The 18,584-nt window shown below is 38.2% G+C and overlaps 1 protein-coding gene across 2 annotated transcripts in view; it reads left to right on the forward strand.

Annotated features, from left to right (window-relative positions):
- The window catches only part of LOC125242568 (A disintegrin and metalloproteinase with thrombospondin motifs 3-like), a 74,716-nt gene extending 57,126 nt beyond the window's left edge, over positions 1-17,590 (forward strand). For both annotated transcript variants that reach the window (XM_048151342.1, XM_048151343.1), the window contains exons 12-17: positions 4,956-5,317; positions 6,937-7,043; positions 11,171-11,293; positions 14,162-14,266; positions 15,655-15,787; positions 16,428-17,590. In XM_048151342.1, coding sequence (XP_048007299.1) covers positions 4,956-5,317; positions 6,937-7,043; positions 11,171-11,293; positions 14,162-14,266; positions 15,655-15,787; positions 16,428-16,706 — 1,109 coding nt within the window. In that variant the 3' untranslated portion in view covers positions 16,707-17,590. The remainder of the gene's footprint in view (positions 1-4,955; positions 5,318-6,936; positions 7,044-11,170; positions 11,294-14,161; positions 14,267-15,654; positions 15,788-16,427) is intronic.
- Positions 17,591-18,584: the final 994 nt, after the last annotated feature.

Below are 18,584 nucleotides of genomic sequence, written 5' to 3' on the forward strand. Positions count from 1 at the left end.
CCAAAAGTGCTCAATTTGTCGAACCTAACAAATTTTGACATGGACCATTAAACACGAAACTATTACATTGTTTTCCGCCAAAGAGCAAATAATGGAGGTAATAAAAGGACTTTCACGATTTAATTTTCACAAAGACGGCTGATCCCGGCATGCCAACCTTTACAGCTAAGTAATTACGTTCGGACGCTCGCTGGATAGTAGTCGGAGATACGACCCCGAAAATTAATCAACGATTTCGAGCAAGGAAACTTTTTAACAGATTTTTTTTTATTATTGGGTCAATATATGTGTCTACACTTATTCATCAAAAGTGACCATCATGCAAACGAGTTGAAGGATGTAACTTTTACCAGTAATCTAATTAGTCGGATATACATAATATTGAAATAAGAAGGAAAGTTACGCATAATATTATCCACTGCGGTCACGCATCGGCCGAAAGCTCGGATATGGAGATTATGGAGTTGGTTGATTCTACGAATAGTTTCGTATTTTCACGGTAAAGGTACCCACATTGTCGTTGTCGCATACTCGCGAAATTTGCTCGTATATTTATACGAATTACCTGTTAGAGCGTTCCTGTGCTTAAACGACAATGTAGTTGGTACATTTACCATGAATATGTCACAATTTTCGGAGCTAACTCGTGGTCTGTTATCTCGTTAGGCTGTTGTTCTAATTAGGTGATGAAACGTGGCCACCCTTCGGCCCTTGTGGCTATCGCTTCTATGAGCAGTCCCCATGGCAACTTCTAATATCACGAAGTCCTTTATTTACCTGTGCAAGCAGATTTTACGATAGTTTCTTTTTTCTTATTCTATAAAAAGTATCTTACAGGTTATTAAGCTTAAATATTTTGAGAATAAATACATTTTTAGTACAGTTGCTCAAAAAGTGCCCGTTTTTTGGCTGTTTAGCGTGCGAGAAGTTGTATTGTACGCACTAGTGCGTAAAAAGTATGCGTTCCATTTTACGACTACATACCGAGCTGTTTTAATATTAGTATATTTTACTAAGACGGAATAAAACTATAAACATACTATTAAGTGATTAATGTTTAAAACATTGATATTTATTTTATTGTTTATTTTTAGTCAACCTAAACATAATTTATAAAAATGGTTTATACTTTGAAAAAGTGGCTCATATTGAGTCGTGTAAACAGAACGTGAAATGGAACGAAACGCGTCGTCTGTCATTTAAAGTAATGGCGTCTTACCAATTTTATTAACTTAATGCAAGCACGTTCAAAAACCTTAATATGTTACGCGATTTGTCATAATTATTTTATGTTATTTGCAATACTTCGAGGCATAAATGGTTGATTGAATTAAAATGTAGGTATATAATAACAATCGTGTCAAATCGTAAATGTTTATATATTTATGGCACACAAGAAAATAAATAAATTGTGTTGGATGGATAGCAAAATCGAAAATATGAACGCAAGTTTAAAAGCTTCATAGATAGGTACGTCTATAATGTCAATGCGAATATTGGGAGTTCGGATTGTTTATCATCAATTTCGTGAAGGTTCCGGAGGGATGCGGTCGAGTGTTGAAATCTCGTAGACTGAACTACAAAAAAACGAATTATCAAGACGGTACTTTTAATTGGGTCCCCTCTGAGACAGTAGTTATCACCTTTGATGGTCAAATTCTTCCCCCCAGGATATTTGTATGTTATAATTCTTTAAAGGTGGAGTTCTATACATTTCCCACCACCCAGTGTTTCAGATGCTGCAGGTTTGGCCATACTAAAGAAAAATGTCGGTCGTCTCCTCGTTGTTTCCGTTGCAGCGGAGACCACCTTGGTGAGACTTGTCAAATTGAGGATGCTAAATGTATTAATTGTAAAGGAGAAGCTAATCACCTTGCTTCAAGTAAATCTTGCCCGGAATACGTAAGGCAATGCAATATTAAAAAAACGATGGCGGAGACAAATATTTCATATTTAGAAGCTGACAAACTTCATCCTATGAGAGGCAAGTCTTATGCCAACATCCTAGCTTCTCCTACCAACAATTCTTCCTATAAAAAAACGATTTTTTCCAGAGCCCGCTCTCCTCCCCTCGTAGAAGTGGTTATGATCAGAAAGCCCATAGGGCTATGGTGAATGATAACCCGTTATCAGCTTTTAATGGAACAGCTCTTCACAATCCCCTTTCCTCTTCAGAGGGAGAAAAAGTGCTTGCTGCTATTCTAAAACTGCTATCTGTTTTAACGAATTTATTTTCAGCCCCCAATAATAATAGTATGATGTCCCACGTTGCCTCTCTCTTTTCTTCTTTTGTTTCTTCCCCTGATTATGGACCAAACTATTCTCCAATGGAATAGTAGGAGTATTAAAAATAAGAAGTCGGAGTTAATTTATCTAATCAATAAATGTAATCTTAGCATTCTTGCGATTTCGGAAATATGGTTAAAACCAGAACATCATTTCAGAGTTCCTGGATTTTCATGTTTTCGGGATGACAGACCTGATGGTTACGCTGGTTGCGCTCTACTAATTAGGAACTCTCTTATACCAAATAAAATTAATGTTACCCATCCTGCTGATTTTGATGTGGTGGCTGCTCGTGTTGCTAACTGTACTTATGTATCGGTTTATTTAGCTAATCCTTCCATAACAATTCTTTCCCATTTATCCTCCATTTTAAAATCCTTTCCTCCCCCCCTTATAGTTCTAGGAGACTTTAACTGCCATCATCAAGTTTGGGGTAGTAGCAAGTCTGACTCCGTGTTAGGTAACGAACTTCTGAAAATAATTGATGATTTAAATCTCTGTATCCTAAATTCTGGCTCTCCTACGAGACGCTCCCGCCCTGGTCAGATAGCTAGTGCGATTGATATTTCTCTCTGTTCTTCCAGTCTTACACCTCTTCTTTCCTGGGAAACTCTTGATTCATCTTTTGGCAGCGATCATTTTCCTATTCTAATTAAATCACTTGTGCCGTCTAAACAATTCCAAACTCCATCTCTTCCACTCCTCAAATTTCATCTACTTAATGCTGATTGGCCTGAATTTCAAAATGAATTAAATAAATCTGCCTCCCTTCTTCCTCCGATTTTCCCAGAAAACATCAACGACTGTGCCGAGGCTTTTTCTAAAATTTTACTACAATGTGCAGAATTAGTCCTCCCAGTAAAGAACCCTCCTTCAGGGAAAATTAGCTCCCCTCCTTGGTGGGATCCGCATTGCACACTGGCAATTAAAAAAAGGAAGAAATGCGAATTAGAATACCGTAACAACATTTGCATGGCTAAATACATTGAACTTAACAAATGCATTGCGGAAACAAAACTCCTTCTTCGTTCAAAGAAACGCGAGGGTTGGAAGTCCTTCTGCTCATCGTTATCTCCCTCCACTCCAGCTCGCTTTTTATGGAATAACATAAGAAAATTTAGAGGCTGTCAACAAATTTCATCCCGTTCCCATCCACCGTCTCTAGAATGGGCAGAAGCGTTTATGGATTCCCTTGCTCCGCAATATGCTCCAAACAATTCGGAAATTAGGGCGGATTACTGTAAATCCTCTCATGCGTCTTTAGATGAGTTATTTTCTTCGGTGGAACTAAATATGGTCCTAAACCGAGTCAAGGATTCATCTCCAGGACATGACGGTATCCCCTACTCATTCATTAAGAACGCTCCCCCAAAATTGACATCATATTTTCTGGACCTCATCAATTCTATTTTTACTCACGGCGTAATCCCTCGACTCTGGAAGCAACAGCTAATAATTCCCATCCTTAAACCAAACAAAGACCCTCTCGACCCTTGTTCTTATCGCCCTATCGCCTTGTCTTCTGTACTTCTTAAAATCTTGGAACATTTGATTAAAAACAGACTTGAGTGGTTTGTCGAGTCTAATAACCTTCTTTCCTCCTCACAATTTGGCTTCAGAAAGGGTAGAAGTACAATGGATAGTCTTGGAATCGTTGTAGTAGTGTTTTTTTCGCAACTGTATTAAAAAACGTCGTTCGACATACTTCTCGCACTTATAACGAAATGTACTATTTTATATATCAGCGGTTTCATCTCAAGACTCTTTTCATACATTTTGGCTCAAATGCAAAAATTTTTTTAGGCTCACAGTAATTGGGCCGGAGACATATTTGTTGAGAAAATTTAATACAAGTATTAATTCATACTAATATTTTAATGGGAAAGTGTGTGTGTCTGTTTGTTTGTCCGCCTTTCACGGCAAACGGAGCGATGAATTGTCGTGATTTTTTAAATGGAGATAGTTGAAGGGATGGAGAGTGGCATAGGCTACTTTTTGTTTCTTTCTAACGCGAGCGAAGTGCCGCGGGCAAAAGCTAGGCAGTTAATATATGTATAATTATGTAAGTATAGCAGTAGGGCTTGTAAGTAATATGTATAAAGGTAACTTTTCTCTAAAATGAGAAATATCGCACTGTAATGGCCTCTAGTGTTTTTTTTATCTATTTATGGCGTCTTGAAAGCATCCCGTTTACACTGAAACCTACTTGAGAGCGTAATATTCTATGGCGACGATAAACATTAAGGTAATGGCCTGAACTGGAACCGTTTTACACCCGGCGTGCTTCTGTGCTCAATCGATTGGTCGTCTGCCTTTACGAGGGCAATAACGTCAAGTTACATAACTTTTTTGTTTTTCAATGAAAAAATGATAAAAAAACGTAGCTGGGTCGTTTTTATTATGTAGAACAAACCATTGCTGGCTGGTGGTTAACTATCAAAACTCTGAATACTTTCACAAAAAATTAGGAAACAAATTATTATAAGATCGCCTTTCTTTACGACACGAGTATATATTTTTTTTATTATGAGGCGACTTCTGACTATTTAACCTCTATCTCTAATAATCGCGGTCCTTGGTCAAATATGTTCCTCGTTTTTTTTTAAAGCGATAATTGGTCGCTCAAACAAAAATCGATATTTATGTATATCATTCTAATATTTCTACAGGCTGGACAAGGATAACTATGGTCCCGCACGAGGCGAATCATCTCTCCATCCATATCGCTACACCGGTCCCTCTCTCGATAGCCATCCGTGAACGCAAGCGAGACAAACACATTCTAGAGCTGCGCAAACATTCGAAGCGGGTCGAGCTAGACCATCAGCACAATTACCTCAAATATGACCCGAATGTGCCGCAAAATCTTCAGATAATAGACCTGGAAAGCAACGTGATAGATATAAAGGAGGAACGGTTCGGTTGGGAGGGACGGGTGGTTGCGGCCAGCAGTGTGTTGCGATGGACGCAGACGGATGCAGATGTGCATATATCGGCCCAGTCGCCGCTGCAGACTGATCTCATGATTATGGTGAGTGACTCATTTCCCGCGTGTCTTTCGTGAGAAATTCATAATATTAGTGGGACATTTTTGCACATCTACAAGTAAATTATGTACCTACATTTTTTTTAGAGTTGCGTATCTAAAAATGTATAGAAGGAACCCTTATTATGAATGTACGAGTAGCATGCCTCAAGGTTATGTTTTATCATTTTATGTCTAAATAAATAAAAAAGAAATTTAATTCATGTGTATGCTTAGCTCATAATTATAATTTTTAAAAAGTATGTATTTGTATATCAGAATAGCTTATTTTTACCTTTTGGACCAATACATTTTTATTTGATACTAAGTTTAAGCATACAATTTAAAAATTACCTATTCTGACATACCTATACTTATGCAAATAAAATCATAGTTAGTTATTTTCTACACCGAATCTTTAAAACGTTAGTAACAAGAAGTTAGGTCAAGAAGTAATGTGTAAACAGGTAGAAGTATATAGGAACAAGTATCTAGGTACGCCAAACACACTGAAAGAGGTATTTAGCAACCTGAAAACACTGCTAGGATTCGTAGAGGAGCTGGGGTGGTTGGAGTAGTGCTACCCCGTCTATTTCACGCAAAATAGGCACAATGGATGTCGACTTGCGGAAAATGCCCAATAAAACTAACTAACTAATGTGGAATATAGTACGTTCGTTCCTGAAACCCTTAATGGCTTTTTTGTCTCCGAGCTTTTATTCCATCTACTTACCTTCGTTTGTTGCCCAATTACTATTAGGTACAAACATTGTATTTTGTCAAAAACCTTCATACTACCAACTTAATCAAAATTTCAAAACAATACGCGACCCGACATTTAAGGTCTAAAATTCTGCCCTAACTCACGTATTCCATTTATATTACGAGTCCGTCAAGTAAACGGCAACAAAATGGACTAAACTATGAAAATTGTAACAAAGTGAAACATTTGATGATAAGGGACCAAGGCTTAATTATTCAGAAGCGCTTTCAACTCCGCTCCTGAGCTAATATTAAACTCGCTTACCTCTGCTTATCGAAAAGCTGTAAATATAGTGACCTCGACATCTATCACAGTGGTATGGTTTTGACGGATCAAACATACCTTGGTTTTTGTCAGAGAACCTCACCTGCGCTCCTTTGTAAACGGGAACCCACGGTCCGGGTTAATTGAGAACTCACTCCGCCGACTTCATATCTCATTTCCCTTTATCGTATATTATTTAAAAAAAGGTTCAGTATTTTTTAAATGTTAGAGTGAAATCCGTTCAAAAAAGCCGGCGGAGTAATTTGGTATTTCTGATTGTTCAACCATTGTGTTATTTTTAATTGGGGATTTTTGGTAACAGGCAGCTTTTCGGGTTTATCATGTGAAAAAAGTATTTTTATATTCAAAATAATAAACCTTTTGGAATAATTGAATAGAGCTGAAATGATATAAATAAAATTGCGTTATTTTTTCTTGTTTGTAAGAAGCTTCGAGTTGGAAAGAATTACAAAATTTTGATGTTAAAGATTTTTACAGCAGTAAGGTAGGTAACTTAAGTAATTTATCGCAAATTAGTTGCCTCAGTTATAAGAATCGTACTACGAATATAATAATCAATAATTGTGCTACACCTTAGGCAATACCCGAGCATGAACTGCAGTCCGAAGAGCCAGTGATCGTGGAGGTGTCCGTCAACTACAGCTCACCCGCCGGCCACGGCAGGAGCCGACCAATGGAATACAGGTACAACCTCAATGCTTTATATGTATATTACCCCGTGTGTTGACCGGTTAAGAATTTCACCACCCCCTTTCTTCCCATGGGTGTCGTAGAAGTCAACTGTGGGATATGGGTTAAATTATGGCGTGCGTAGGCGAGAGGCTGGCAACCTGTCACTGCAATGTCACAATTTGGATTTCTTTCAACCCCTTTTTGCCAAGAGTGGCACTGAAACTTAGTATTCATGTGCTCTGCCTACCCCTTTATGGGATACAGGCGTAATTTTATGTATGTATATTACAACGGGTCACTTCCTCCAATATATTCTATATGTAGGTATAGGTATATGTCAGAATGTTTCGTATACAAATGGGGCGGGCCCCTATTTGCACCACGCATTTTAAAGCAAGTTTTTGACAATACCAATTTAATAATCATTAACACATTTAAAATCTTTAGAAAAAATCGAATTTCGAGTTGAGGCGTTTCTACTCTCTCTAAAGTGAAAACATAAAAATTCATTAGCATTTTTTCAGAGATCTCTAAACCACCTTCCTTTTGAACATCCAGTGAAAACGTATTTTTCTCCTAACATAACAAGACGGAAACTCGTAAAATGAATTGATGCAAACATTTTTTACAAGTACGTGTTTATATAAAAATCTAATATAAGCTACTATTTTTTTATAATTACTAATTACATTAAGACGTGTTAATGTATGCATAAAAATATTGATTGATTTTTGAATACTTACTGAATGGTAGTTTATTATTTTGTTAAAGATATTTTATGTTTTGTTCTTGTACAAGTCATGAGTTATTCATAATTTAAATGACTTAGTCTATTTCTTAGCGTAAAAAAATATTTTGTTGTATATTTTAGATAAGTAGTTTGTTTTTTTTAAAGATGATTATTTGGTTTTTGTAACGATTTTTTGTTGAAAAAGCACAGATAATTTAAATATGTGTCTAGAAATGATCATTACTCTAATAGTTAATTTATAGTATTTTATTCAACAGGCGTTTAAAGGAGGTCAAGAAATATGAGGGGCGTACTTTCCACGAGTATTTTGGAGTCAGTTAAACACCATTGCATACAATACTTTTACAACGACCATGCACTTAGTTTTTAATAGTTTTTTTAAATAATTCTCGCGAAATTCACACTGTTTCCTGTATTGCAAAGGTTTGCACTGTCAGCTCAGCTGCCCAAAGCCTTCCCGCGCACGCACGCAGTATCGTTAATGCAATGCGTTGCCATGATTACAGAACCAAACAATGCGTTTTCAGTTTTTTCGATACGCACAATCCTGTAAATGACGAATAACAGTTCGGGAGTAGAAAAATCATTAAAAGGTTTGATTAATAAATAATGTATTGATTCCTACATGACGACCGGTCTGGCGCAGTCGGTAGTGACCCTGCCTGCTACGCCGCGGTCCCGGGTTCGAATCCCGGTAAGGGCATTTATTTGTGTGATGAGCACAGATATTTGTTCCTGAGTCATGGATGTTTTCTATGTATATAAGTATTTATATATTATATATATCGTTGCCTAAGTACCCACAACACAAGCCTTCTTGAGCTTACCGTGGGTCTCTGTCAATCTGTGTAAGAATGTCCTATACATAAGTGACCATGACTGATATATGTTACTTAACACTTATAAAGTTAAAAATATGCATAGGTAGAGTATTTTACAATAACAATTTATGTGCTTTAACATGTTTATTTAAGACTCATAGATATTTTTAAACAATTAGCAAAAGTGGGTTAAGTATCATAACACAGTCTTGAAAAAGTTTGACGTCGTCGAACAATTCGCAATAAAAGAAAAGGGCATTATTTCGTCAAATTGAAGTTTGTTTTGAAATTAAGCTACAATAATCACTACTACTGAACGTATTATAGCTGAAAAACACAACAATCTATATAAAAAACAATGTTTTTTAAGAGAAACACAAAAAAATGAGAAAAAATCTTTAGACGCCATTTTCTCAAAATGGTTGGCGTGTGGGTTGACACATTATTGCTTATCACCATCCAATTGATCGATCAGAAGATAGTCTACAAAACACAATTTCATGAACCTTTCATTAACTTTTAGGTATATAAACAGTTTCGAAGAGTAGCTGGACCTAACTCGGCAAAACACTAGCATTTACTTATGTGATAAACCACAGTTTCGTTGTCTGGCAGAGTTTAACAAAACTAGTGAATTTACTGTCTTAGTAGTAAACGTGTTTCAGTTCGCAGTTACATTTACAATGAGCGTTGAAAGGCTAAGCGAGAACTGTCTCGAATTTCAGCCAAATATTCATGACAACTCTGTTTGCTTTATACAAACATTAATTACAAGTGAAGTGGGACCTTAGTTTACCGGAGAAATGAAATACATCTTTATTATGTATGTATATAATTATGTGGGTACATATTGTACGTGTAGTTAATATTCTAGTTCATTCTCAGCATTCTAACTAAAATCCAAATAAGCAAAACATTGAAGATACAAATGAAGAATACAGTTTGGATAATCTGCAATCATCATCCTCCTTGCGTTATCCTGGCATTTGCCACGGCTCATGGGAGCCTGGGTCCGCTTTGACAACTAACACTAAGATTTTGCGAAGGCACTAGTTTTACGAAAGCAACTGTCATCTGCGAGGGTAGCTAGCCCTTATTGGGATTAGTCCGGTTTCTTTACGATGTTTTCCTTCACCGAAAAGCCACTGGCAAATATCAAATGACATTTCTCACTTAAGTTCCGAAAAACTCATTGGTGCGAGCCGGGGTTCGAACCCGCTTTTGGATAATCTGCAGTATTTTACAAACTGAATAAATACTTGCTCTAGACGATCCATCCTGCCTGATCCAACCAACCCTGTAATTGCTTAAATAGTTGATTCTCCTTAGCTAAAGAGCTGTGAAACCTATGTCTTAAGTTATTTTTAAAATAAGTTCTTCCAAAAGCGAATTGGAAGAACTGTTACACTGATCTTCATAGCCCGCAACAATATTAGGAATAAGTTAAGTACCACTGTATTCGGAATGTTTTCCTCACAGGGTACTTAGCCATTGTCACGATTTCTTACGATAACATCGTTATAGGAGCTAGCTGACTCTGTCGCGCCAATACGGAAGAGCGATAGAGAGAGCTAGCCACAATATGCTACTAATCGTAAACGATAGTGACGTTGGCTATGTACATAGGGCGAGCTTATCCATCATAAAGTTGCCCGAGCCGAGTCGAGCGCGGTCGTAAAGCGTCCAGCAAATTGAATGCCCGTGTGATTTACTCGCTCACTGTAAAACTTTGTGAAGGCCTAATGAATGGTCGGAACCAACAAAGAATTGTGGATTGAAAAAGTAGAGCGATAACTGGTAGGATTGTGAAATATTGGGCTAACTGATATTGCGTTGCAGACTTGCCCATTCGTCTTAACACAATCAGAGTCAACACATACATACATACATACATACATATAATCACGCCTGTATCCCATAAAGGCGTAGGCAGAGCACATAAACTACTAAGGTTTTAGTGCCACTCTTGGCAAAGAGGGGTTGAAAGAAATCCAAATTGTGACATTGCAGTGACAGGTTGCCAGCCTCTTGCCTACGCCACAATTTAACCCATATCCCATAGTAGACTTCTACGAAACCCACGGGAAGAAAGGGGAGGTGAAATTCTTAACCCGTCACCACACAGGAACACGTACACAGAGTCAACACGTACTTCGATAACGTATACATTTTGAGAGAACCCGACTATCGGGCCACTGGCACTGAATTTGGTGATGTCAAACTTTATTGTATTAGAAGGCCTGGCCCCGTAGCCGAATGGCATTTCTGCGACCCGAAACGCCACCGAAACGCCGCAAGGTAGTCTGGCTCTGTCGCACCAATATGCAAGAGCGATAGAGATAGATAGCTAGCTACGAAAGAGATATAGTGAGCGTTTCGTGAGCGTTTGTGCATTCGGCTTCGCACACTGGGCGGTTTCGGGGCGGTCGTCCCCTTCCGTCGTCTTAGTGTATTCAGTGCCAGCACGTGCTACGCGCCACGAGCGTAATAAATAACATAAATTTCCGAGAAAATCCGACAATCGAGTCACTGGCACTGAAATAGTTGATGTTCAAACTTTGTTGCAGCAAGTGGCCAGTGCGCGGGCCGTGCAGCGCCTCGTGCGGCGGCGGGGTGCGCATGGTGCGCCCGCGCTGCCTGCGCGGACAGCAGTGTGCCGCTGCGCGCTACGAAGCCTGCAATATCCACCGGTAGGTACTGATATGAGAATGTAGACCAAAGGCCAAGCTACGTAACAATCGAAAGGCGACTTGCATTAATATGCGAACGGATTTTGACGACCGGTCCGTTCCGAACGTTCGTTAGTGCATTCGAATCCCGGTAAGGGCATTTATTTGTGTGATGAGCACAGATATTCGTTCCTGAGTCATGGATGTTTTATCTATTTGAGTACCTGTGTAAGTATGTATATCATCGCTTAGCACCCCTAGTACAAGCTTTGCTTAGTTTGGGGCTAAGTTGACCTGTGTAAGGTGTCCCCAATATTGATTTATTATAATTATGGAAGATAGAGGCACAAACCGCTTCGTTGTCCTTGGCTAGACAAGCAGAAGGCCATTATTTTTTTCTCGAGCACCTGCTCTCTTCCAGTACGCGGTTTGTTGACTATTACGCGATACTGCGGTATGTGCCTGTTTTCCTTGCTCAGCCCTGCACCGCCGGTAAGTATAAAACAGACTGCCCATTGATGGCTTAAGTACCTAGTTCTCGAGATTTGTGACAGACGGACGACAGACAGACAGAGTCGCACTATAACAGTTCTTTTTGTACATTTTTTAATATGCAGCCCTAAACATGATATGTATAAATAATAATGTGTCCCTTCGCTCGGTTCTTTTTTAAGCAACCTTTACAACCATTTTCCTCTTTATAATGTTTGACGGGATATAACATTTAATATGCAAGGCTGGGCAGTTTTTCGCTACTAAATATTTTCGATATCGAAATAAAGAAGTAATATTTAGTGAATTATTCAGCCTCTGTCTCATTCCATTCTCATTTAATATACCTTTAAAATTGCCGAGTTAGCAAAAACGCTTTCAAACGCTTTGTGTGCGCTGAAGCGGATTTAATAAAGTCAGTGAGGCAATTCTGACGTTAGCGCCTAGACGCTTGCTACGGTTCGTTAAAGTGACCTGATGTTGTATTGACTTGCCGAACTAACGCCGCTCATAAACTAGTACAAAAACTTAATTTATTTTCTTAATCCTAGACGGAAAGTCCAAAGAAAATCCTAGAATGCTACACGTACAGTAAGTAATGTGATCCGTGAATAATCTGCTGGGTTAGCATTAGCATATGATTGGCGCGAGAGTATGTCACCGCGAGATAGATTACCCGTTTTTATGCCATTAATACAATTAGAAGAAGACGTGTGATGTACTATATATTGAAGGATCACAACCTCGGGGTCCTGTTTTAGCCACAAGGTTACACGTGCAGTAGTTATCACGTTCGTTTAAAGGTCAGGTTCCTTAGCTGCCGTGGGGTCGTTTGATATATCTCAATATTTATCAAACTCTAGGATCCAGAAATGTAGATCGTGGTTATTTTTTTGAATAGGTAGCCAAGACGATCCATTGATATCACAATATTTGATAAATATCAGTATTTAGGTTACTATTAGCCTGTGCCTCAGGGTTACTAATCTGGTTCAATAGAAAAATGTAAAAACTCGGGTCCGGTTTTATGTTCGCGGCCAGCAAAACTTATTTCGATTTTCATCACAACAATGCGTAAACAAATCTCACTCGGTCAGAGACATAGAATTAAGTAAGGGTTAGTACGGCAGTCCTTTAACCCTCTCAAAGCTAGAGAGTCCAACATCAGGTGAGACCGCTTTGTACTTGCGCTATTTTAGCCCGGGGAGCTATTTACCAACCGGGATTAGATTGCTGTTTATTTAGGTTTGCGTGGAACTTGCTTAAAACTTATCCCGTCTATTTAACATTGATTTACTTGTAAATTTCTTAGAAGACCGTATTTTGAGAGGATAAGTAATGTATGTGCGCAAATATCCCTATTATGCCCAAATTTATAATGCAAATACTCTCTCTATATAATATAACTTATATTTAGTCCTCCATATTTAGTGTGACATAGATTAGATTAGATTTCTTTATTTCATGATAAAAATTACACTGTAAATGTGTTACATGCCAAAGTTATGTTTATCTTCTCATCATGATCGTCAAAAATTACATTATTAAAACGTCAAAAATTAAATTACATTAAATTTAAAATAATAAAATGAATAGCTTCTCCCAATAAGGATCGTCAATATCGTCATTTACAAAGAGAATTACACAAAGCACAATAAAATTAACAAATGAAATAAAATCCGAAGTCAGTGTAATCAAATGCATGCTATCACAAATTCAATTCTATATACTCATTTACAGAGTACAGAGGGTTATCTATCAAAAGGTTTCTCAATTTGCGCTTAAATGCTTCGTCACATGGCTCATTCTTAAGGTCGGCAGGTAAGTAAGTGTTCGTAGTAAGTAGGGCCGATGACACGCGGGTTCTTTCTTGAAAGTGCCATGCGACGGGGGACTGTTCTCAGACGGCCTGTAGCTCGAAGCTGTTTGCCCGGACAGGCAACGCGAGCAAATTGAGATATATTTTGCCTAACAAATAACAGTATATCAAACATATATTGTGAGTAGTGCGTCATTATACGTTGAGAAATAAAGAGCTCTCTGCAAGGGTGCCTGTCTCTTACACTAGGAAGTACCTATACGTATTGCGCATTTCTGCATTATAAGGACTGTTATTCTATCTGATGAGTTTCCCCAGAGCAGTGATCCGTATGCCATGATAGAGTGGAAATGAGCAAAGTAAGAAAGTTAATAATAAAAGTTAAGATAAAAGTTAGATAAAAGTTGCATTTCGTTTACTACGAATGGCCGAAACGATTGGCACGTTGGCTACGCACCCTGGAATAGCGTTAGGTGTAAAGCTAAAGTCATCAACCACCACCAGCCAGACCAGCAAGCCACCACCGTCCAGCCAGTCACCAGTTGTCAGTCACAAAATAACCTATTTATTTTCTCCAGATGCGAGTTCCAGTGGCGGGCGGACGAGTGGGAGCCCTGCAGCGCCACCTGCGGGGACTCCGGGCTGCAGGAGCGGCAGCTCTTTTGCGTGCCCGTTACTCTAAAGTACGTTCAATAAGTATATACCTACTACGTTTCTGCTGTGAACCGACTAGCTCACCAGAAATGCAAATATTTTGACTGCTGACCATTCTGCTGGAGCTATATTAATCATAAGTACTTAAAGCAGTCGTAGTATTTAAAAGTCTAAACGCTGTATTCGTAACGGACGGTGACCCTCATCGTTTCTTAAACTGCAGGATCGGCAAATTTTCTGTGTGCTATTTGCTCTTAAATAAGAACATTACCATGTCAAAATGATATTGACCTAATTTGTTATAATTTACCTGTCCGTCTCTAATAGATTTGATACTACGGTACAAAAAAGTGCTAGCATAAAACGGGCACCTGCCTATTCCCCTCAATGTCATGCTACTAAACGAAATTTACTTACTCAAGGTACTCGACAGGCGTGACCAAATCGTAACAGCCTGCGTTGAGAGCACGTTTTACTACCTAGGAAATACTACTCTTCTCCGTCGACAAAATGAGCCATAAAACGGTCTAAAATAAAACCTTTTATGTATAGCTAAAAAAAAACACAACCAGCAGATATTGTAGTAGCGAAACAGCTAAAAAATAACGAGATACAAGTATCGAAACCTATAACAGTTATCTTCTCGTGCAGAAGTATAACCATCTGATGTAACTAAGAAATCTCATGACATGACTTTATTTTGAGCACATAAATTTCTTCGAAAACGTTACAGTTTCGTTTTCGACTAAATTATTTATATACGTACACGTACATAGTTAGTAATTTAGTACTAGCCACCATTTGTTTGATAACCTGTTACTACTGGTGGGAACCTATAATTGGCTGTTTGTTACTAGGGTTATATTATCTATCCTGAATTGTAAGCTGTTGGTTCTCCAAATAATAAATAATAAATAATAATAAATAATAAATAATAATATAGGTATGCTGTGTGTCTAAAACATCCCGGTCGAGACCAACGCTGTTCAAAATACCATACAAAATGAGATCTACAGAGAAGAATTAAACATTTTCTAAGAGTTATTCTTACATCATTCTGAAACCCGGACAAAGTGATTTCATTTTTGAATTTCGAGTACTTGCTTGGACAATTACTTACCTACAAATTTTTACATGAAGTTTTAAATATATAAAAGAAGAAACTGACTGACTGACTGACTGACATATCATATCAACGCACAGCTGAAACCACTGGTCCTAGAGATTCCAAATTTAGCACGTAGGTTCCTTGTAAGGTGTAGAGGAGTACTAAGAAAGGGGGTAAAACGGGGGTCCAAGTTTGTATGGGAAAACAAGATTAGATTAGTACACGGGCGAAGCCGCGGGAAAAAGCTAGTATTGAATAAAAGTAATATTGTATAAAAAGGCAGAACTAAACTTGTCGACGTTTTCGCAGCTCCACACACCAAAGAGATCTGATCAGAACCATGGTGTCGCCGGCGCTGTGCTCGGAGCCGAGACCGGAGCAGCAGCAGGCCTGCAACCGCTTGCCCTGCCCCGTGTACTGGCAGGAGATGCCTTGGACGCCGGTATGTCAGTTACTGCCAGCACCGGATCTAGACTTTTTCGAGGGGGGAACTAAAATAATTCAAATGTGGCGCTCTTAGACTTGACGAAGTTCGAATTTGGCGCCCCTCTAGGACTTGACGCCCGTGGCATGTGCCCCGGCTCGCTCCCCCCTAGATCCGAGCCTGTGTCAGTAACTTAGTTTTAACTTCGAAGTGGCTTATCGAAAATGTGTATCTTAATTAGAATAGAATAGAATATACTTTATTTAACATCAAATTGGACAAATACAAGGTAGAGGTACATACAACACAAACTAGATGCTAAATGGGATCCCACTCAGCCTGTTGCCAGCATGTTGCAATTATGACCTTCAAGTAAATAAAATTAAGTTAAGAATGGAGCTGATCAACTGATTTTGATTGGAAATGCTCTATAGCGACCATCTATACCGACGGATATTTTACCTGAAATGATGAGTATAAATCCTGGTCATACCATAACTTTCCTTGAAACATCCGCCAGATTCAAGGAATTAGTTATTGATAGATGATTTTTCAGGTCAACAAAGCCCGCAATTTTGTCCTATTTAAAGTTAATTGCTAGCGAAAAAATACGATGTAAATGTCTGATATTGTATTTACTAACATACTACTTTCCCAGTGTTCAACAACATGCGGTCGCGGCGTATCCCGGCGGCCGCTGGTGTGTCCCGCGGAACAGGAGTTCCTGTGCGGAGCGCGGCCGCGCGAGCGCCGCCGCCGCTGCCGCCTGCGCCGCTGCCCCGCCCCGCGCCCCGCGCCCTGCCCCGCAGACACCCTCAAGTACTGCGAGCTCTTCCCAGCAGAACAACTTCGCAGAAACTGCATACTTCCCCAGTTCAGGAAGTATTGCTGCAATGCTTGCGCTACTGCCGACCGCGCTGTCCGGGATGTTGGCTAAGATAGCTTTAATAAATAGATGCTTAGATTTTGACTGCCTATGAATTTTACGAGGTACTGCAAAAATATTGACGCTGATAAGTGTACAGTCAATCAAAACTTTTTGCAGAAAGAGGACTTCAAATTAATAATTATACCTAATATTGATGCAGCTATAATAAAGCGGATTACGAACTAACACTATCTGAACAAATAGTTAATAAGTATTACATTTTTGGATTTGTTAACAGTTTCGATATTTTTGTCTATCACCGTTTACAGACAACTGAACTCCAAATTTATATGGGGTTAATCTTCAGCAGGTGAGGTAATATTACGAGTATGTGCCTATTTTATATACTTTTATACATGTTTTAGACAGTATTTGGTGCCATATACGTATACCTAATTTAATCAGTAAATATTACTTTAACATTTACCAAGGAGAAGAGAGTCAGTAAAACTATTTTTTTTAAATAATTTTATCATAATATTTACCTAATGCTTAACATGATATGTACGTGTCGTTTATAATTTCGGAAAATCAAGGTTACCCTTCAATACAATTTCTGATATTATCGGAGATTATTATTGAACTACCTGTTCTAAAAGTGATTTAAACTATACTTACTATAGACCTTTACACGAAAAGAAAAATGTGTTTCTATGAATGAAATAAACTATAATATTCTCATAATCTACCTTCATAGCAATCCATAAACAGAGTAATTAATCATTTCACTATCTGTTTGAGATCACATGTACCTTCGTAAATACCTAATGTATGTTGTATTGTATTGTGCTGTTTGTATTGATTTAAGCCACAATTACGTGTGAAATTTATTTTATACATATAAGCGTAACGAAGTGCCATAGCTTCCATAATAAACGTGCTATTTCTAATAATAGTTGGGTTTCAATTTTCTCCTTTCTAATGAATGCAGCTGGATAAACTCTATTTAAACTTTTCCCGATAACCTCCGCAACCAGCCGATATCCAGTAAGTACCTAAACTTAGTTTCATCATTTTCATTTTGGAATCGATCGAAGTGATACACTGACCATATAATCCCGACAAAGTATGAGTCAAGGTCGTCATTGGTCGTATCAAAACTACTTATGTCAAAACCTAATCAAATTGCACGACCAAATTTCACTCAAAGATTTTTCTGCCTCACCGCGCTCGCGCTCTATGAGAATGACCCTTAAAGTCAAAATTTTCAACCTAAACTATAGTTATGAGAACTCAAGTCCTAAAGGCCAAACTTGTAATTATTTGCTTGAAATAAAAGAGGTAATTGTTATGTTCATCCAAATAATGATATCCGAACAAATAAAACTTTGCTACTTAACTATTACGTATAACGATGAATTGGTATAGGTATAATAAGCATAACTTTGTTTCGTAGAATTATTAAATGGCATACAAGAAAATTATATTTTCTCCACACTAACGGGTAAAGGCTTACTTTGCTGTTCGAAAACAAATATCAAATTTGCATTTTAGCCACAAGAGTGCAAAGTAATTTCATAAAAATTTTAACTTGATATCTTAAGCTAAGTAGTTGTTTAGTATACAACCTTTTTATTTATATCGCTGTACTACCTCATTGGATTTAGTGAGGCTACTGGCCTGTTAACTTACCCCTGTGACCAAATATTAAAATTTCGAGTCCTCGATTTCGTCGCTCGAAAATCTGAACGATGAAATAATATTATTTAATAGTATTTAAATAATATTATTTCATTTTCAATTTCTTTAGTAAGGTACAGCGGGGCAAATCTGTGTGGAGTGACCAGAATGGATCGGATCAGGAATGAGTATATTAGGGGAAGTTTGAAAGTTGCGCCTATAACGGAAAAGATGAGGAGTGGCAGGTTGGCGTGGTTCGGTCATGTA

This window comes from Leguminivora glycinivorella, chromosome 3 (genome assembly GCF_023078275.1).
Source record: "Leguminivora glycinivorella isolate SPB_JAAS2020 chromosome 3, LegGlyc_1.1, whole genome shotgun sequence".
Taxonomy (NCBI): domain Eukaryota; kingdom Metazoa; phylum Arthropoda; class Insecta; order Lepidoptera; family Tortricidae; genus Leguminivora; species Leguminivora glycinivorella.